The sequence below is a fragment of the Schistocerca piceifrons genome, chromosome 5, assembly GCF_021461385.2.
Source record: "Schistocerca piceifrons isolate TAMUIC-IGC-003096 chromosome 5, iqSchPice1.1, whole genome shotgun sequence".
In the NCBI taxonomy this organism is placed as follows: domain Eukaryota; kingdom Metazoa; phylum Arthropoda; class Insecta; order Orthoptera; family Acrididae; genus Schistocerca; species Schistocerca piceifrons.
Window position 1 is genome coordinate 130,817,829 of NC_060142.1, and position 22,991 is coordinate 130,840,819.

At 40.0% G+C, this 22,991-nt stretch overlaps 1 protein-coding gene across 2 annotated transcripts in view; it reads right to left on the reverse strand.

The window, feature by feature from the left end:
* Positions 1-2,383: 2,383 nt before the first annotated feature.
* LOC124797864 (cAMP-dependent protein kinase type II regulatory subunit) overlaps positions 2,384-22,991 on the reverse strand; it is a 64,907-nt gene continuing 44,299 nt past the window's right edge. For both annotated transcript variants that reach the window (XM_047260938.1, XM_047260939.1), the window contains exon 8: positions 2,384-3,870. In XM_047260938.1, the coding sequence (XP_047116894.1) occupies positions 3,740-3,870 (131 nt within the window). In that variant the 3' untranslated portion in view covers positions 2,384-3,739. The remainder of the gene's footprint in view (positions 3,871-22,991) is intronic.

Sequence of the window (22,991 nt, forward strand, 5' to 3'; positions counted from 1 at the left end):
TTAATGCTGTGGTCACATGGCATAATGTTCTTCTAAAATATATAATGACTGCATTAAATATATGATGGTTGTAATATAAAAGCAGACAGTATCGAAAAATATTATTGCACTTGAGTAACAATATTTGTTTTAACTTTGGTGAAATGAGAAGTCAGATACTACAAAGCTCAAGTCATACAGTAAGTACAAAATTGAAATGCCCATCAATTCACCTGTCACCCAACATTTCAAAAGTACTCCAGAACTAAAATCTGAACACCAAAGATAAATGGTTTACATTAAAACTGTGGGCAAGATATCTGCAGAAACTAAACATTGGAATTAACAGTGAAGCCCCTGACAGCACTCAGGTAACAGCCACTGAATGTAACAAATTACACAAGAGGAAAGAGTAACGACCACTGCCTTTATTCATTATAAAAAAAAAAAGGCTGACTTGATAACATGTAGTCATCTGCTGTTTCTTATTGTACTATAGGTACGATAATTGTAAAATAGCAGTCCAGTAACTTCGAGATTCAGATCAAAAGCCTACATGTCTTCTATTGCCAACCAGTGTGTGTTATTTAGGTATGGTGGCCAATCTAAAATAATTATGTTCTACACTAAAACTTACTCGAGATTACTTAGGTGAGATTTACTACTGTCAGACAGCATGAATGTATCTTCACAAGCACCACTGAAATACAGTAAAAAGTTTCTGGCATCTGGATACATACTAAATGGACTGTTGTTCACTGAACTACTTTTCAACCTGTTTGAATGCAATTTAAAAATACAACACCATTTCCAAAAAACAATTACAAATCAAAATATGTTGCAGATATTGGGCACTGTAACATTGGATATCATCTTACAGGCACACTAAAAAGCAATTTTAATAGCCATCAGATATCAAATATTTTAGTTATCAGAGTTCAATTGTTAAAAAAGTTGTTTCATATTATCTTGGAAATTACGTGCTTAACAGATACTCTATACCATATGACGTGCATAACATAAAGAGTCATTTTAAACATTAAATCGTACTCAAAGATCTGTAGTTAAAAGGATCTTCAAAATTTAACTAAAGCAAATAAAGATAGAAAAATCTTCTAAGGCATATGCATTAACTGCCGCTTGGGTAGTTAGTAGTCTTTTCTATCTTTGTTGTATTATAAATCATACTTATTTTTACATTTAATAACTGATTATTGTCATTAATGTAAGAACTTGTTACTCAACACACCATTAAAATTTAAATATTTAACAACAAAATGGCACTATTTTCAACTAAATCTTTAAATATAAATATGGCAAGAAAAATTATTGGTATAATCATATTTAAAGCACAACAGTCAACCAACACCAACTTTCCAGTCTAATAGTACTTGCATAACAATATGGTTCTTAGCACAAATATGTAAACATTTAAGAAAAAATAACATGACACCATAATTTACTACCACACACACACAATTCAAAATGTTAAATAAAAGTACTGGACATTTCTAAAAACATTTCATAACAGAAATATTTACCATCAGACAAAAACAACAACAAATTTGAGTATTATATAATTTCAATACTGATCATTTGTAATCATAGAGAAAGTGACTGCAATGTATAAAAATCAAATTTTCGTATCCAATGATAATAATAATAACAATAATAATAATAGCACAAAATTCTCAAGTAATTACAAAATACTGTTAACAGTTAGTAAATGGAACTATGTAAAGATGGCCCAACCAGGATCTCAAAAATGTTACTAAAATTATGCTGGCAATGAAAATATGCAAAATAATTATTTCATGTTGAACTTTGTATTTAAAAATTATAATTCTGTCTGTGAACAGATGTAGCAGCAGAGACACAAACTAGGTTGCACATTTGTAGGGACCACTTTACTACCTCAGAGGAAAAGACCACCAAAAACCAATTATTTCAACTTCACCAGTTACATCTGTCTACCTTCCCACCACTTCTTCATTCAGATTATGGAAACCTTGAGCTCCAGAGATTCAAGTTACATAGCACAATCAATCACATTAGGGCATTTTTGTTGGGTAGCAGTTTCAACCTTTCATCAAATACTCCATGAGAACTTACTTACACTCAGTGTTACAAAATTAGAAATTAATTTGTATTCATCGATTAAGGAAATAAATAAGGTACTTGTATTTGTATGACTAGCATTACTAACAAATTATTTTAGTTTTACATAATAATTTCACAAATTAGTTTGAGTATATGCATTTGTACTCAACAACTCATGGGTGAGTGTTATCCTATTTAAAAACACAAATATGACAGCATTTAAGTCCAAAATTACAGGTACAGGTAAACTGAATATTTTCACGATTAACTACATTAGTGTGCACTCCAAAATCACATTTGCCGCATTAGAATTTCTTTTTTAACCTGTTATTCTATCACGTCTCTGTTTTTGGTTATCTTTTTCTTCCCAAATTTGTTTCATCAAACAAGTTTCATTTAAATATAATGTCAATTTCTGCATATTATTTACTTTACATGTACTAACTTATAAATGGAATGCGCAATCAATAGTTCACCATGTGCCCCAGAGATGATCATAGTGGGTGCCATTTAACTTTCTCTCTGTTAGCAAGTCTGCAAACTTACATAATAATCGAAGTGGCAAGTAATTTGGATCCTCTCTGTACTTGCAAAAGATAACAATCTTAAAAAAGGGAAACACATACTTTTCTTACATTTATGCAATAAATAAAATCTGGACATTGTAGTGTGCTTTGTCTGATGGGTGACTAGAAACTTGAAGGACTTTAACCTCCTTACCACAAAAGTGCCACACAATAAGTTTAGACAGTAAATGTTAACATCATTTGGACCATAATAATTCCACTTCCAGTCATTCTGACAACACTTAATCATCCATTTAATATAAAGAATCTTTCAAAATCAGGAAAATTTTAACAACATTAGAGAAAAAGCCAGTGCTTGAATTTTATGGCAGTGACTGATCTGATGAATAACGACAATAACACGTACGATAATTACTGAAAAATATCTTCATTAAAACGCTTGTTACTATTAAATGCTGTACTATCAATGGATTACAAAATTTTACGACACAATCATCTTTTATTGCAAATAGAGCAACTGATGGGCTGCTGCACAAATCCCTAATACAGCAGCTGAAACCGTATATAAGGTGTAAATGGCCTGAATGAATATTTAATTATTAATGTCCACCTGCACCAAGGGCAGAATGAATATACACTTAGTTATTTTCAACTTCTATCGTGCAGGGATCAAGGAAGACTTCTGCAGTAACTTCGTTAACTACAAGCACAAGCTACTGACGCACTTATGGCACAGGCTTTCAACTGTCTGTGCAACAGCCATGCTCTTTAACATTTGTTTTCAGTCTATTATACACAATGAATTGAAGAAAGAATGAAGAACACTAAGTATGTTTCTTGCATAAGGTGAAGAAGTCTGATACAAAAAGAGATAACCAGGGAACTAAACTGAGCTATACTGCAATAAAGCAGTTTACTTTAAAAGCAATCCTGCAACAGCTGTTTTTTAAGTCTAACTGAAATTGTCACCTACCATTGAACATGCAATGCATAACATTAATGTATTCCGTAATATTTTATATTGTTTTAAAATTGTACAACTAGGTATGTTGCTACATACAATAAATAAAAGAGAGAACACAGTATGAAAATAGGTACTTTCCGAGGGACTAGTAACTAAAAGTAATGATACTTCATCGAATGTCGCTAATGTTTGACTTTGAGCCAAAAATGCGAATCAACTGATCTTCATAGTCATCAATGTTCCGCTTCATGATTTCCATACATGGCCCCAATAGTCTCTCAAATGCTTCCACGTCCAGAACTGAAAAATAATGAAAAATACATTTAAAAACTATTAGTAGAAACAAGAATTTAAGTATGAGATAAGCTGGGAAAGCAACAAGACTGATAATTTTTGGGCAGCAGAAGGTAGACTAGAGAGAAAAATTGCAATACGAAGAATACTATCGCAAATAAATAATCCAACTCCTCACATTTACCTCAGAGGCTTTACAACGGGTGCAGATAACTTTCTAATCCGCTAGTGATTTAGTAACGCGTCACAAGTCAAAATTCTTGGTAAAATTAATCAGTAATAATGTCTTACTTGAAAACAATGTACATGAGACAACTGCTATAAACCACAAAGCATGCAATAATTAGGTTTCATCACAAAACATGTTTAGGTAATTTGAAGTGTTCAGAGTGGAAAGGAAGTTCCCTAGGATGAGGGAATATGTGGGATGCCGATAAAATTTTCCCACTCAAAATTGGTTCTGAACTAATGGATATCGAACTACTATACTAAAAGTTGACCAAATAGAAAATTTGTTTAATTTCTGCAGTGAAAAGTTTGTTTCAGTTTGATTCCAAAGGTTTTCAGAAATAAAAAGGAAAATTTATCACTAGTGTGTAGATAGATAAGTGAGTCATGTTTCTGTAACAAAAGCCAACTGGCAAAAAAGTGTGTTTCTGAGTGTCATGCAAACACAAAAAAGAAAGGATGATTTGAGTTTAAATTCCTGTATAAAATTAGGTGATTACAGAAAAAGCATAGACATGACTCCAATAGAGATAGGGGAAGAAATGTGGCTGTGACCTCATGCAAGGAACTATCCCAAAATTCAGCTTAAACAATTTAGGGAAATCACAGAAAATATTAGTCAGGACAGTCGGTCCGTGATTGGTGCCCTAATTCTCACAAATAAAAGTCCAGTTTCATCCTCATTATGTTGCCTCACTCAGTCAAACAACAGAAGAGAGACCAAACTAGGTCAATGCCACATCCTTACTACTATGAGGACTAACTTACTGATATGAAGTCTTGAAGGACAACACATTGTAACTGTTAAACATGTGCATCATCCTAGTAGGAGGCTGCAGATTCACAGTGGAAGACAAAACATAAGGTTCAAGATCAAGCTGCAACCAATAGAAATTGTGTACTGGTGCTCAATTATGTTATTCTGAGGAATATTAATAGTATATTAACTTGTTTACAGTAAAACTAACTTTTTGGACTCTGTCTCAATACTTTTCCTGACATCCCTTATAATGCTACTTTGGCATAAGTATAAAATTAAATTGATAGCAGCTTGACATTTGAGGTGGACATCATTAACCCTTTGAGTACTGCAGACGAGATATGCCGCGGCGCTCCACCTTGCCGCAGGGGGCCTGCGGACGTTGTTTGCCGTTGAAGTGGGCTTTCCCGTGGGCCCTGTAGATGGCATTCGCCACGTGGCTTGGCCAGTACTTGAGTCCTAATGACGGCTTATACCGCAGCCGGTTCCACTGCCTGTGGGCCTGCGCACGTCAATAGCCGCTCAGGGCTCCAAGACGGCCTGTCGCATGTTCTTTCGTCCTGTGCACTCCCTGAGATGGACGTACCCTACTTATTGTTGTGTGCCACTGTCCCTGCTATCTGGGAAACACTCTGCTATGGATTTCGCAGTTGCTGTTCGACATTCGTGCTAGCTGGTTCATGTGATGATCTGCATTCTGCTTATGTGGTGTCGTTTGGCTATCTGCTGTTTCATCAGGATTTTTAGAGTGCTGTCACTTTTGAGTTCCACACAGACAATTGTTACATTGGCGTTGTTGCACTGACGAAGAGATACTGGAAATACTGACAAGGAGTGACAGTGACAGTGAGTGTGGCATCTTCAATGAATGTAGTGACTATGAAGATTCATCAGAAGAATCTCGTAGTAATAAAACTCCACGTACTTCGCCTAGTAGAGCTCGCCAGGACAGTTCTTCTTCAGATCCTGAAAGTGAAGACGAATTGACCTGTAAAAGGCCACGCCACAGTGAGAATGAGAAATTTGATTGGCAAAAATGTGATTTCAATCCAGTACTTCATGCATTTGATGACCCATCTTCAGGACATAATTGCCAACTAGCACCTGATTCAATCATTCTATACTTTTTCATGCTATTTCTATCAGAAGATCTGTTGAAATTTATAGCACTTGAACAAACTCACCATGGCAAATACGTCAGAATCAGTTCATTCTTGACTATCCACCTGGAAAGATACTGGTTTTGAGGAAATGTATAGCTTCCTTGGTATTTGGCTTCTCATGGCTAGAGTTAAAAAGTTGAGAACAAAGGAATATTAGTCCAGAGATGTAATTCCGAGTACTTCAATTTTTGGCGAAGTTATGTCCCGTGACCTTTTTATGTTATTTTTGAGAATGTTGCATTTTATTGACAACTTGGCCAATCGTGGAGATGACAGTTTGTTTAAAATTAGGAAAATAATTGATACAGTTCATGTGGCATTCCTCAGTGCATTTAATCCATGCAGAAAACTGTGTTGATGAAAGCCTATTATTATTCAAAGGTCACTTATCTTTTAAACAATACATTCATTCGAAACGAAGTAGATTTAGAATCAAAACATTTGACTGTAAAACTGGATACGTCTTGGATTTCATTGTACACACAGGCGCAACAACAGAAATTGAAGTCCATAATTTGGGGAAATCTGGTGATAGTGTGGCAACACTAATGAAGCCATAGCTCGAACGCGGTCATACCATGTATGTCGACAATTGGTATACAAGTCCAGCCTTGTTCCTCTGGCTGAACAACTAGAGAACAGCAGCATGCGGTACTGGAAGTAGGAACAGGCATAACTTTCCAAAGCTACAAAAGAAACTGAAACGAGGAGAAGTTGAGTTTATGTCAACTGACGCAATGCTTGCCATCAAGTGGTGCGACAAGAGAGAAGTGTTCATGCTGACTACCTGCAACACTACAGAAATGCATGACACGGGAAAGACAAACAGGACGACTGGCGAAAAAGAAATGAAGCTGCAATGTGTTGTTGATTACAATGCAAATATGGGAACAGCAGAGCACTCCGATATGCTATTAAGCTCTGTTGTATCTGTGCGTAAATCTGTTAAATGGCACAAAAAAAGTTGTTTTTTTTTTTTTTTTATGGACCTTTGTGTTTTGAATGCTCGCACTCTTCACTGATTGGTGACAGTGAGCAAAATATCATTAGCAGATTTTCATTTACGTCTGGTACGAGAACTTGTGGAAAAATTTGCTACAGAACGGAGAAGAGATAGGAAAGGAAGACACTCTGATGACGACAATCCTCTTCACTTTACTGGGAGGCACTTTCCAAGCAACCAGTCCACGAAACATGGACTATGGCATTGATGTGCAGTCTGCTCGAAACAGAGAGTGTGTCGAGAAATGAAATATGAATGCAAAACATGCAATGTACCTTTGTGTGTTGACCCATGTTTTGAAACATACCACATAAAGAAGAACTTTTAGTCAAGTTACTACAGCTGGATGATGAAATGAAGCCCTTACTTCTGGAAAAAATTACTTAAAAATAAAAAAAAAAGATTTTTTAACTTCGCCATTGCCAGTCCTAAGCCCGGATGAGAAAGAAGGATGGGAAACATAACTGGTTTAAAAAGAACAGAAGGTGCAAAAATACAACTTAGTACAAATTTATGGATTCTTCCATAACTTCTTGGCAGAAGTTAAACCTTAAACCTGGTGCAAGTATCAGTAATTAAACAAAAAATTCTAGCATTATTATTACTACAAAATTGTAGCCTGGGTTGCGGTAACAGATATTTATTTAAGCGGCGACTAGTTTCGGGTGAAGCCCATTTTCAAACCACCATGTAAAACAACGACTGTGACAACCACATTACAGCTGTTAATAAAACCATAGAAGATGGATAGCTATCGATATTCTATGGTTTTATTAACAGTTAATATGTGTTTGTCACATTCCTTTTTGACAGGGCTGTTTGAAATTGGGCTTCGTTCGAAACTAGTCGCCGCTTAAATAAATATCTTTTACCGCAACCCAGGCTACAATTTTTTTGTAATATTCAGTAATGGATTGCTGTCCTATTATTCCAGGACACTGAATTTGTGAAAAAATTGTAGGTCTACACTTGGAGAGGATGTCTTGGCACACGTCGGTCAGTTACACACACTCACCCGTTTCTGAAGCACAAAATGTCATTAGGAATTAAAGGTGATGTTTGGTTAGGTAGTTTAGAAACTTTAGTATTTCCTTATCTAATTCTTAAACAAAAGTTATAAATCATTGTTTATTTCTTCTGTGCAATAACAATTGCATCCCATATAAAAAGAATTCAGAAATGTTGAATTTTGATTTTGAAGTTTCCTTGGGGATAATTTATTAGGTTAATGCTCTCAAAACATAGTGATTAGCTTTAGAAGTGTGTCTCGGCATCCAGACGCTCCCCCTCGAATGTTGTTTGTGGACGAATTATTGCGCTAGTACAGAAGAACGTCAACGTTTGCCATTTACAGATTCTACAGCGTTTACATCGTAAGTTGCATACAAAAATCTGATAATGAAGTATCAGTACGCCAAATAAAACACAGATGTATACTGAGACCTTATGATGATTCTCAAGATCTAATTGAAAATGAAAGAAAGCCTATGATGAGGAGTTACGTGTTAGCAGCGTAAGCAGTTTCAGTGTACATTAGGTCTGTCGAGCAATTCATCTCCAGATTCAAAGCTAAGGAATACGTATCCAGATATCCTGCGTTTATTTGTAACGTCGGCAATCACACTAACTGCGAGACTGTCACGACTGCCGTGGTTTCAGAAATAGAGTGGAGAGCTCAGGCACACACAATAGTTCGCGGAAGTGGCTGCCAGCACAGGTACACGGATTAGGGGGCCCCAAGGGCAGGTTTGACACGGCCAGCTGCACACACCAGTGCAGCACTCAAAGGGTTAAAACAAAGGTGTTTCTTGTTGCAGCAGGATGTACTCACAAAATTTCAATCACCAAACTTTCTCCTCCAAATGTGAAAATATTTTTTTGGGCACCAACCTACATAGGGAGAAATCATCACCATAATAAAATGAGGAAAACAAGAGCTCACACGGAAAGATATAGGTGTTTGTTTTTTCTGTACACTGTTCAAGAGTGGAATGATAGAGAATCCCTGTTAAGGTGGTCCACTGGACTCTCTGCCAGGCACTTAAGTGTTACCTGCAGAGTAGCCATGTAATTGTAGAAGTAGATGTTCATACATGGCTCAAACATTGCCCATTATTAATATTCTCTACATCTGTTCTTACTTTCAATTTTAGAATGTCACATACTGAGGTGCACCATTGGCAGTGCAAAACATTGAAGCTTCTAAGTCAGTGCAATCAAAAGATATGGCCATTTATGTCTGGTATTTTGATACTCACAAACTTACTCATCAAAACCTTTAGCATACTTCCTGTTGGACTAGAATTATGAAATTTTGCAAGAAGCAAAGCTTCACAGTACAACCAAAGGAAAACTGCGATAACTGTAAATTTGGTATCACACGAAAAAAACATTTCTTTTGTCATTTGTTTACCTGACGTCAAACTTAAAATTAAAACAATCAGTAGTTCTGTATTCAGGCAGACTGGGCTGCAATGGCAAAAGTCAAACATCAGGCAAGGAATGATTTTAATGCTCATATAATGCATTTCAGATTTTATCCATCTCCAGATATCCAGCAAATGAGTACTGCATGTAGCTATGGCATTTCACATACAACTTGAAATACCATACCTATGTGCAGTAATTAATCCTGGGTATTTACTGATGGATAACTTCCAAAATGTTTCATATAAGCAATAAAGTCATTCCTTGTCTGATGTTTGACTTTTACCTTTGCGACCCAGCCAGCCTCAATGCAGAACTACTGATTACTATAATAATGGTCACCTACCTCCTGCATGTCACATTTATATTGTTGAAATTAAAATATTCTCGAAAATCTTTGAATCCCTTGGACCAATTTCTTGCGAGCATCAATGCCGACCATAGGCAAAAATGGCCGAGATTCTCAATTATCGGAATGGATGAACCATCTATATACATAATTAAGTTTGTACAGAATCCTCAGTGTGTGAATCCTACTTGCACCTGGCCATTTTTTTTCTTTTTTTCTGTTTAACTGTCAGACAACTGATTATGTCCCTATCTGTTTCAGGCCTCTCTTGTTCCTCCTGTCTCATTGCTAGAAGTATGATAAACTGATCACATTAACAGCAAATTTGCACTGCATATAGGCCAGAGCACACAAGAAAAAAATATACACATATCCACAGAAAAAACAGAAGAATTGTACTTAAGTTATGATGGAGTTACCATAATGAAGCCTGAGTTAATGTGAATTGCAGTAACTGAGGATGCACAAGATGCTAGAGAAAGTTGATCCATATTTTTTTACAGTGAATTATCAAATTTTACATCATTTGAATGCCTTGCATTCTAGAGCACTTTAAGGCATGATTAAAATTTATACTGGGCTCGGCTGTGGGGTACTCTCAACAACTATTGAAAGTCATAAAAATTGTGGAAAATAGTGTGTGTTTCGGACCATATTGCAACAAGATTATCTCTGCATGACAAGACACTACTGCTTCCTTGGCATGCCCAAGATGTATTAAGCTGAAGAGGTCTGGACTTTCCTAAGATGTAACACACACACAAAATCCTTCTCAGTTTTTAATGATTTCAAAAATTTCATCATGAAACTATTCAAAACTGCTGTATGGATCTTTTTTGAGAGAAATAATCAGTACAGAAATCACATTAACAGGAAGTTCCTTGGTGTCAAATACAAATACATAAAGTACGTAAGTATTTGCATTTGTATTCAACATTAAGGAACTTCTTATATGTATAATTTGTGTGTGTAAGCTGGCATAATTTTGTTACAGAACAGGATGAAAGACAGCACAACACGGGGTACATGATCAGATGTTAATTTTCATTCCACAGAATCACTATAACATTGTCACACCTTCATGAAGCATTTCATTATTTTAAATGAGTGGTATTTATTTTAAGACTGAAAGTTAGGTATAATCTGCTATGTATATATTGCCAAATTTCGTTGAAATCAATCCAGGGGTTTGGGAGGAGGTCGTGGATACAAATAAAAAACAGTTTATGTTTGCGAGAGTCCAGAACCTCCTCCCAAAGCCCTGGATTGATTTCAACCAAATTTGGCACAGAAACATCAACACCTCACGAGTATCAGCACTGTGGGTTTTATACCTCTTAGCGTCTTTGATTCATAATCAAAACGTCTTCGGTCCCGGATTAGATCCCCGCCAGTGCCTAAATTTTGATAAATAATCAGCACTGGCGGCCGAAGACTTCCAGCATAAGAAGTCAGCCTCATTCTGCCAACGACCTTGTCAAAGAGGGCGGAGGAGCGGATAGAGGTTCAGGGCACTCTCTTGCCCCTAAAGGCGGAAGAATCAGCAATGATCAACGACATGAGGATGCAGAAGGCAATGGAAACCACTGCATTAAAGACGCGTAACGTGTATCCACAGGACATGTGGCCTGTATTTGAAGAAGTGTCATGATGACCTCTCCATTGGCAAAAGATTCCGGAATAGTCCCCCATTCGGATCTCCGGGAGGGGACTGCCAAAGGGGAGGTTACCATGAGAAAAAGATTGAATAATCAACGAAAGGATAACGTTCTACGAGTCGGGGCGTGGAATGTAAGAAGCTTGAACGTGGTAGGGAAACTAGAAAATCTGAAAAGGGAAATGCAAAGGCTCAATCTAGATATAGTAGGGGTCAGTGAAGTGAAGTGGAAGGAAGACAAGGATTTCTGGTCAGATGAGTATCGGGTAATATCAACAGCAGCAGAAAATGGTATAACAGGTGTAGGATTCGCTATGAATAGGAAGGTAGGTCAGAGGGTGTGTTACTGTGAACAGTTCAGTGACCAGGTTGTTCTAATCAGAATCGACAGCAGACCAACACCGAAAACGATAGTTCAGGTATACATGCCGACGTCGCAAGCTGAAGATGAACAGATAGAGAAAGTGTATGAGGATATTGAAAGGGTAATGTAGTATGTAAAGGGGGACGAAAATCTAATAGTCATGGGCGACTGGAATGCAGCGGTAGGGGAAGGAGTAGAAGAAAAGGTTACAGGAGAATATGGGCTTGGGACAAGGAATGAAAGAGGAGAAAGACTAATTGAGTTCTGTAACAAGTTTCAGCTAGTAATAGCGAATACCCTGTTCAAGAATCACAAGAGGAGGAGGTATACTTGGAAGTACTAAGGAATGATGAGATACGTTTGAAGTTCTTTAACGCTATAGATACAGTAATAAGGAATAGCGCAGTAGGCAGTACAGTTGAAGAGGAATGGACATCTCTAAAAAGGGCCATCACAGAAGTTGGGAAGGAAAACATAGGTACAGAGAAGGTAGCTGCGAAGAAACCATGGGTAACAGAAGAAATACTTCAGTTGACTGATGAAAGGAGGAAGTACAAACATGTTCCGGGAAAATCAGGAATACAGAAATACAAGTCGCTGAGGAACGAAATAAATAGGAAGTGCAGGGAAGCTAAGACGAAATGGCTGCAGGAAAAATGGGAAGACATCGAAAAAGATATGATTGTCGGAAGGACAGACTCAGCATACAGGAAAGTCAAAACAACCTTTGGTGACATTAAAAGCAACGGTGGTAACATTAAGAGTGCAACGGGAATCCCACTGTTAAATGCAGAGGAGAGAGCAGATAGGTGGAAAGAATACATTGAAAGCCTCTATGAGGGTGAAGATTTGTCTGATGTGATAGAAGAAGAAACAGGAGTCGATTTAGAAGAGATAGGGGATCCAGTATTAGAATCGGAATTTAAAAGAGCTTTGGAGGACTTACGGTCAAATAAGGCAGAAGGGATAGATAACATTCCATCAGAATTTCTAAAATCATTGGGGGAAGTGGCAACAAAACGACTATTCACGTTGGTGTGTAGAATATATGAGTCTGGCGATATACCATCTGACTTTCGGAAAAGCATCATCCACACAATTCCGAAGACGGCAAGAGGTGACAAGTGCGAGAATTATCGCACAATCAGCTTAACAGCTCATGCATCGAAGCTGCTTACAAGAATAATATACAGAAGAATGGAAAAGAAAATTGAGAATGCACTAGGTGACGATCAGTTCGGCTTTAGGAAAAGTAAAGGGACGAGAGAGGCACTTCTGACGTTACGGCTAATAATGGAAGCAAGGCTAAAGAAAAATCAAGACACTCATAGGATTTGTCGACCTGGAAAAAGCGTTCGACAATATAAAATGGTGTAAGCTGTTCGAGATTCTGAAAAAAGTAGGGGTAAGCTATAGGGAGAGACGGGTCATATACAAAATGTACAACAACCAAGAGGGAATAATAAGAGTGGACGATCAAGAACGAAGTGCTCGTATTAAGAAGGGTGTAAGACAAGGCTGTAGCCTTTCGCCCCCTACTCTTCAATCTGTACATCGAGGAAGCAATGATGGAAATAAAAGAAAGGTTCAGGAGTGGAATTAAAATACAAGGTGAAAGGATATCAATGATACGATTCGCTGATGACATTGCTATCCTGAGTGAAAGTGAAGAAGAATTAAATGATCTGCTGAACGGAATGAACAGTCTAATGAGTACACAGTATGGTTTGAGAGTACATCAGAGAAAGACGAAGGTAATGAGAAGTAGTAGAAATGAGAACAGCAAGAAACTTAACATCAGGATTGATGGTCACGAAGTCAATGAAGTTAAGGAATTCTGCTACCTAGGCAGTAAAATAACCAATGACGGACGGAGCAAGGAGGACATCAAAAGCAGACTCGCTATGGCAAAAAAAGGCATTTCTGGCCAAGAGAAGTCTACTAATATCAAATAGCGGCCTTAATTTGAGGAAGAAATTTCTGAGGATGTACGTCTGGAGTACAGCATTGTATGGTAGTGAAACATGGACTGTGGGAAAACCGGAACAGAAGAGAATCGAAGCATTTGAGATGTGGTGCTATAGACGAATATTGAAAATTAGGTGGACTGATAAGGTAAGTAATGAGGAGGTTCTACGCAGAATCGGAGAGGAAAGGAATACGTGGAAAACACTGATAAGGAGAAGGGACAGGATGATAGGACATCTGCTAAGACATGAGGGTTGTTGTTGTGGTTAGTGTTTAACGTCCCGTCGACAACGAGGTCATTAGAGACGGAGCGCAAGCTCGGGTTAGGGAAGGATTGGGAAGGAAATCGGCCGTGCCCTTTCAAAGGAACCATCCCGGCATTTGCCTGAAACGATTTAGGGAAATCACGGAAAACCTAAATCAGGATGGCCGGAGACGGGATTGAACCGTCGTCCTCCCGAATGCGAGTCCAGTGTGCTAACCACTGCGCCACCTCGCTCGGTAAAGACATGAGGGAATGACTTCCATGGTACTAGAGGGAGCTGTGGAGGGCAAAAACTGTAGAGGAAGACAGAGATTGGAATACGTCAAGCAAATAACTGAGGACGTAGATTGCAAGTGCTACTCTGACATGAAGAGGTTAGCACAGGAAAGGAATTCGTGGCGGGCCGCATCAAACCAGTCAGTAGACTGATGAAGGGGGGGGGAAAAAAAAAAAGCTCCAATAGGAGCAGAGATAGGGGCAAAAACTAGTTTTTCCCAGACCCTGCTATATAGGCTGCCCTGCACAATAGGAATGTTGTGTGGGAACAGTATATGTCTACTAAATCAACCTGCTCTGCAGGGCAGCCTGCATGTCATGAGCAAGAAATGACTTTCTGGGCCCTGACATGTATGCTGCCGTGCATGACAAGCATGCTGTGACAATACTACTGGCCTGCTGTATCAACCTGCTTTGCATGGTGGCCTATACATCAGAGATGAATAAATGATTTTCAAGCCTCTGATGAGAGCCTGCCCCGCATGATAGGTGTCTTGTGGGAGTAGTATTGCAGGAGCTACATGTGCCAATGATCATGGCTAAAGGCAGGCTGAGATGGACAGAGGGGGGGATGGACAGAATGAGGGGGAGGAGAAAATGGACAGAGAGTGGGGTGGAGGGAGAGATGCATGAAGCAGATGGAACATGTGGAGATATAGTGGATGGGTGGGAAAGGAAGAGGAGAAGGCAGAGATGGAAAGAGAGAGGGGGGGGGGGAGGAGGATATGATCAGAGGGAGGGGGAAGGAAGAGATGGTCAGAGAGGGGGCTGTGGAGGCAATGGACAAAGAGAGGGAGATGAGAAGATAAGAAGCAGAGAAAGTGAGGAGGAGGAGACAGACAGACAGACAGACAGACAGAGATGGGAGGGTAAGGTGGACAGACAGATGGAGAAAGACATGGACACAGAGAGGTGAGGTTGTATGTATACTCAGGCAAAGCCGCAGGGAAAGGACTAGGAAATAATAAATGAAGACCACCATGGAAAGAAGAAAAAAAGACAACATGCGAGAGGATGGAGTACTGTAAAAACAGGAACCCCTAACAAAAAATTCAAACTGAAGTTGTTATGTCACCTTAGTTGGCTAATATGAATATTAAATAATACTTGTATAGCTGGACGACACATTACTTTGAAATTACTAATAAAGGGCAGGGAATGGAGAATGTCAAAGTGCGAAAATGGCCCACTGACTGAAATCTTTATGTCACACTATCTGACCAAAAGAATTTGGACAGCCCTATGAAATCCAGAATTGGCCACTAGATGACACAAGAGGTTGACCCATCATTATAAAAGGAGGCAGGGGGTAGTAACAGAATGGCTTGGTGAGGACAGCTCACCGACTTCGAATGTGGAGAAGTCACTGGATGTCAACTGAGTAACACATCTATTGGGGATATTTCCACCCTCCTAAAGCTGACGAAGTTGATTACTGGTGATGTGAGTGTTATATGGACACATGAAGGAACAGACAGACTTAAACCAACACCTGGAAAACCTCACATACAGACAGGCGGGGACCATCGAGTATTGTCGAGTGTGGCTTGAAACCAGCAGAGGGAATCACTTGCGAGTTCCAAAGTGCTGCCAGGAGTCCAGCTAGCACAATGGGTGCACAGGGAGTACAAAAACAATGGGGTACAATGGTCAAGCAGCTCCTCTTCAGTCACACATTTCAGCAGTCAGTGCTAAGCAATGCTTGAGGCAATGTAAAGAATGAAGCAACTAGATGGTGGGTGACTGGTAATAATACATTTGGAGTGATGAATCATGCTATACCCACAGTAATCTGATAGGAATATTTGGATTTGTCAAATGATTGGCATATGTCGTGATGTATAGTGCCAATAGTGAAGTATGGTGAAGGTGGTATTACGGTATGGGAGTGTTTTTCATGGTTACTTTGTGATCCTCTTACTGTACTTGTAAAGCCACAAAACGCAGAAGGATATGGACAAATTTTACATCACTCTGTACTGTGTACAGTAGAGGAAGTTTGGAGACAATGATTGTTTGCATCAGCAAGACAATGCACCTGTCATTAAGCATCATCTGTGAGCCAATGGTTTGTGGACAATAACTTTCATGAAATGGACTGGCACGTCCGGAGGCATGACCTGAACCCTATGAAACATATTTGGGGTGAACTAGAAAGTCAACTTCACTCCACATCCCAGTGTCCAACATCACTATCTACTCTGGTTTTTGTTCTTGAGGAAGAATGGACTGCCATTTCTCCATATATATTCAGAAACCTCACTGAAAGTGCCACCAGAAGAGTTTAAACTACAATAAAAGTGAAGGGCCGAAAACCCTCATATTTACATCCACTAATAGGTGTGCAAACACTTTTGATCAGATCAGTTATATGTTGGGACATAAGGGGAAAGTCAACTCTGGATAGGTGTAATGGTAAAAATTCTCAGTTCTCTCTAGAACTTTTTCTCTTATTTTAATGACTACAATTACAATTAAATGGCAGTTAGATACTGTCACACCAAAACCACATGCAAGCTCAAATCCAATGGCAGAGTCAATGAAATACAATGCTTAGCACTGTAAACACATTTGTTTCTATAAACACGTTTATTACTCACACCAACATACAGTCAGAACAGAACCGGCCTCCTGAATGGAGAGAGTAGGTTTTCATACAAAAGTTTATGCAGTCATCGAGCGGGTCTTCAGTTTCCTTGCACCTCCCATCATCGATCTGCGCCTCTGGATTCTAGTAGGGCTTCATACAGGAGACATGGACAGTATCACAACACTTTTGTCTTCTGGATGGAAGGTCATAAATCTCAATTTCATGTCCAAGAAGTGACGAAGGATACACGACAACCCAAAATAACACTTTAGTAACTTTTTCGACAGTAAATGTCCATATTAAGTCTCCCAATCTGTATCTCACTGGTCAGTGCTTGGCGTTAAGTGTTCTCAGTCTCACTCTTGGGCATCCACAGCCCATATATGAGCCAGCTGTCTTGCTTCTTCAGTCCTTATAATGAGGTGTTTCACACAATCAACCTCAGTGTCATCTGGTTCAAATGGGAACCATGTGTCCACTCTTATTTCAGCCTCACAACTGTGAAGCAGAAAAAATGTGTAGCCTGTAGCGTCCTGCTTTGAGGTGGATGGGAGTACTGTATCCCAAGTCTCTCTGACCGACATCAGCGTGCATCAAAAGCACATCTGCCAAAGTCTTATTAAATTGATCTGCGAGGCCATTCATCTGTGGATGGTAGGCAGTTGCCATCCTGTGGGTGAGGCCATAATGTGAAACGATCTCTGATACTAGTATCAGCCGGAAAACAGGAAGCGTTCCGTGCTTCAAAATGATCTTCTACAAGGAACTTGACAATTTCCAGAGCTTCGGCAGTCAGCACAGCTTTGGTCTCAGCAAAATTTTCCATTTGTCAACTTTAGGAAGATCCCTAAGAGATCAATTCCAGTTCAGTGGAATGGAAATGCTGCATGCTATTGGTACCAGAAACCCTGGAGGTAATTATGACATGTTTCTGTCATTGTGATTCCCTACAGTGGTTCACATACACTGACGGAAAAGAAAAATCTCAATGCCAAGGTGGAGTTGTGCAACATAAATGAAAGTAGGTGGGAATGTTTCTGCGTCTGAAAGATGATATCTATTAAAATTTTGTGCCTGTCATGTGAGGGTGATGCTAGTAGTGCCACTATGAGGATGCAACTCAGGTTTGCTTCAAATACATGCTGTAATAGTTGTGGACATTAGTTACCTTTGAAATTGGAAGTGATGAGTTGGTGTTCGTCAAAAACTCCTTTAAGATGACAAAGACACCATATCAACACCTTGCCAAGTTTGAATGAGATCTTGTTACAGGGCTACAAAAAGCTGGATGTGTCTTCTGCAATATTGCATAACGACTTGGGATGAGTGTAGCCACTGTACACAATTGCTGGCAGCGGTAGTCACGAGAGTGTACAGTCGCAAGATGACTAGGCTCCAGGCGGTCACATGACACTACTGGAGGGATGACCATCGTGTACAGCACGTGGCTCTAGCACATTGTAATGCTCCAAAACATTGCAACTCACTGAAGAGCTCATTGGACAGGGTGGAAGCCTGGTGTATTTTCTGATGGAAGCTGATTCTGCCTAGGTGCCAGTGACGTATATCACTGTGATATATTCCTGAAGCCCCAGTGCCCGTCTGATGGATCCTTTAGGCTACTCAGTCATCATAGAGAGTGGTAGTCTGTCACAATGGTGAACGGTTTGCCAATAAATATGGCCTGAACTTGTTGATAGGCGAAACTGCAGGGCACTCTTTCTCAGTTGTTTAATAGTGCATCTTAGGTTTGAAGAGTATCCTGGAAAAATAAGAATCACTTCTTAGAACTGCACCAATCCCACAGACACTAGTGTTCGGGCAAAATTCCGTCTCAGTACTCTCGTCATTCAGTGCTAGAACTGGAGATGATGATAGCACTCCTTCAAGGAGGAGGGAAAAAATCTACCTTTTGCACCATTCCAGAAATATTTGGCATCTCCTCTCAGCAGTTCTTGCAAGGGGCATGCCATGGTACAGAAGTTCCTTTATAAACCAATGGTAGTATGAGCATATTCTGAGAAAACTTCTCACATCCTGAATGTACTGAGGAATTGGAAAATCGACAACTGCTCTTATTTTCTCTGGATCATGACAGACTCTACCACCATCAACTAGATGCCCCAAAATTTTTATTTCTCAGGCAACACGCAGCTATTTATACAAACTTCAAATATTCCAGAACACTGGTATTTATACATAAATCTAATATTACACAATATACAAACATTACAAAGGTATTTCAAGATCCTTCTAGAATTGATAAATATCAAATAACAAATAATTGTTGGTGGTCAGGTCTGAAATGGCGATACCGATACACAGGACACCAGTATGTGGCACTTATCACTACACCAGAATGTGTGCATCACAGCTCGTGGCAATATTCTTGCAGGGAACGAGAATTTGCAAAGAAAAATGTCTTCCTCTTTGAGATGAAAGGAAGTTGTTTGCAGAACCTTGTAGAAGGTACATGCTGCAGCACAATGCTCAATTTTCTCCATCACTAATCACTATAGATTATTTCTGTGTACTGCATTCGCTGAATGGTTGCAAGCAATCTTTATACACAAGTGAATATTGTTGACAATAAATCTCATGTCTGCCAATAACAATTCCATAGAAGCAGAGCTGTATTGCTATCTTCAATGAAAGAATCCTAAGATCGATAAATATTTACATGAGAGTTCTGAATAAACTCCACATATGGCCTATGTTTAGACACTATTGATAATGAATTTGCTATGACAGGAAACATTACTTGGACCGAAACCTCAAGAACAGATTACAGTCATGTCTTATTTAGGTGCCCGATACAAGTGACAACAATAATGGGAGCACTGAAAGGAGATACAATTCATTCAACGGTAACCTAATCCTCAAAAACTACATCTATACTCTGCAAACCACCATGAGGTGCACGGCAGAGGGGTAGTTCCCATTGTACCAGTTACTAGGGTGTTTTCCTGCTTCATTCACATATGGAGTGTGAGAAGAATGATTGATTGAATGCCTCTGTGCATGCAGTAATTATTTTAATCTTATCCTCATGAGCTTTTTGTGAGGGATACTTAGGGGGTGTAGTATATCCCTTCAGTAATCATTTAGAGGTGGTTCTTGAAATTCTGTTAACAGACTTTCTCGGAATAGTTTACATCTGTCTTCAAGAGTTCAGTTACTTCGGTATCTCTGTGACACTCCCCCATGGATTAAACAAACCTGTGACCATTCATGCTGACCTCCTCTGCATATGTTCAGTATCACCAGTTAGTCCTGTCCAGTACGGGTCCCACAAACTTCAGCAATATTCTCAGGTGGGTCACACAAGTGATTTGTAAGCAATCTCTTTTGTAGACTGATTACACTTCCCCAGTATTCTATCAATAAACCGAAGTCTACCACCTGCTTTACCCATGATTGAACCTATGTGATCATTCCACTTCATGTCCCTACAAAGTGTTACACCCAGGTATTTATACAAGTTGGCTGATTCCAACAATGACTCACCGATATTATAGCCATAGGATACTATTTTTTCATTCTGTGAAGTACAAAATTTTACATTTAGAGCAAGTTGCCAATCATGCACATTCAGTCTTTTGCACCTTTATTCTTTAAGAGGTAAAATCAAATTTAACCTGTGAAATTTTCATAAAAATCCCCACAGACTGCACATTGCAGAAACACATTTCTGTTCTTATGAATATGACTAAGTCATTTGATATGGAGCACAATCTCAGATAGGACAAGGATGAAATTAGAAATTAGCCTCATCCTCTTCACAGTAACCATACTGGCACTCACCTTAACCAATTTGTGGAAACCAAAAACCAATGAAATAAATAAATAAATGAAAATGAAGTGTCTAACCACTATACTATGTAACTTGCTATGTTGAGGTTTATGCTGTCCGTTTTTATTATTATTATTATTATTCTCTCTCTCTCTCTCTCTCTCTCTCTCTCTCTCTCTCTCTCTCTCTCTCTCTATCTCTCTGGATGGCCCCAAATGTGCCACTACACCAGTCCTCTTATACACTGCCAGTTCATGTGTTGGCTGAGTTAGTACCACAAGATGACAAAACTTACACATTCTTCAGATATATTATTGTTGCATCTGACACCAACACAACTCACCCACTGGATTGAACAAGAGTGTTCAATAGCATTTTAATTTACACTATAAAGACCTCTGCTCATATTGTTTGGTCAATCCATAAATAGGGTTTGTCCTTGGGTCAAACAATGGTGCAGTTTCAGCTCTCTGAGACTGCAGACATGTGTGCAAGTTGCGTTTGCACGGGCCTATCGCGACTCAGCATCTCCGCTATATGGTGAGTAGCAACTTTCCTTCTCTGGTATTGTTTGTGCATGTGTGTTAGAGAGAAACTGAATGTAATGTTATGTATATTAAAGATGGAGGAGGAGAGAAAGGAAAGGAACTATAAGCTATCCACTGCATCGGGACTTTGTATGGAATCTGCAGCGATGAGTGCAAATGGGTGTGCCAGACAGGGATTCGAACCCAGGACCTCCTGCTTTCTAGACAGTTGTGTCAGCCACTGCACCACCCAGACACAGTGTTTATCACAACTGCATAGACTATAATGTAATGTTATGTATATTAAAGATGGAGGGGGAGAGAAAGGAAAGGAACTATAAGATATCTTTTTTTTTTTTTTTGTGGGGTTTAAGGGCGCTCAACTGCTGAGGTCATTAGTGCCCAGTCACTTGTTAGAGCACATGGAATCTAGTAAAACTCAAGGGGATGGGGGGGACACCAGAAGGACCTGACAAAGATGCAGATAAGATAAGTAAAAAGGTTAGATGTCTTTGGACAAGCCAGTTAAAAGTTATAAAACGCAGAATACGAGCAGCTGCTCGAGCGTCATCAGCTAAAACATCTGGTAAAGTAGATGGCAGGGACAGGACAACACGAAATTGACTAAAACGGGGACACGACAATAAAACATGGCGCACTGTTAATGCCTGACCACAAGGGCACTGCGGGGCTGGGTCACCGGAGAGCAGGTAGCAGTGGCTAAACCGGCAATGCCCAATCCGCAACCTGGTCAGAAGGACCTCCTCTCGCCGAGATGGTCGGGAGGAGGTCGTCCAAGCAGTTGGGAGCGGTTTTACTGCCCGGAGCTTGTTTCCTTGGAGGGATGACCAAGCATCCCACCACAACGACACAAGCCTCTTACATACATCCCCACGAACGTCAGATGACGGGACACAATGGGAGGCTGGCCGAGGCAGGAGGACTGCAGCCTTGGCTGCAGCATCCGCAGCCTCATTCCCAGGCACTCCTACATGTCCGGGAACCCACAGAAAGCTGACAGGAGAACCATTATCAGCGAAAGAATGGAGGGACTGCTGTATCCGTTGAATCAAGGGATGGACCGGATAGGGAGCTCCAAGACTCTGAAGAGCACTGAGTGAGTCAGAGCAGAGTACATACGATGAATGGCGGTGGCGGCGGGCATACTGAACGGCCTGATGGAGAGCAAAAAGCTCGGCCGTAAAGCTCGAACATTGGTCAAGGAGCCGGTATTTAAAGGTGGCGGCCCCGACGACAAGGGCACAGCCGACACTATCGTCAGTTTTGGAGCCATCGGTGTAAATAAAGATGTGACCGGCAAGTCGAGCACGAAGTTCGACAAACCGTGAGCAATACACTGCAGCCGGAGTACCCTCCTTCGGGAGTGAGCTGAGGTCGAGATAAATATGAACCGGAGCCTGGAGCCAAGGTGGTGTCGGGCTCTCACCCTCTCTGAAGGTGGTAGGGAGGGCAAAATCCAATTGTCGAAGCAGGCGCCGGAAGCGGACTCCGGGAGGCAGCAGGGCAGACACATACAACCCGTACTGACGGTCGAGAGAATCGGCGAAGAAGGACTGGTAAGAGGGGTGGTCGGGCATAGACAACAGCCGGCAGGCATACCGACACAGCAGTATGTCTCGCCGGTAGGTCAATGGTAATTCGGCAGCTTCAGCATAAAGACTCTCGACAGGACTAGTGTAGAAGGCTCCGGTCGCAAGACGTATCCCCCGATGGTAGATGGAGTTGAGCCGGCGTAA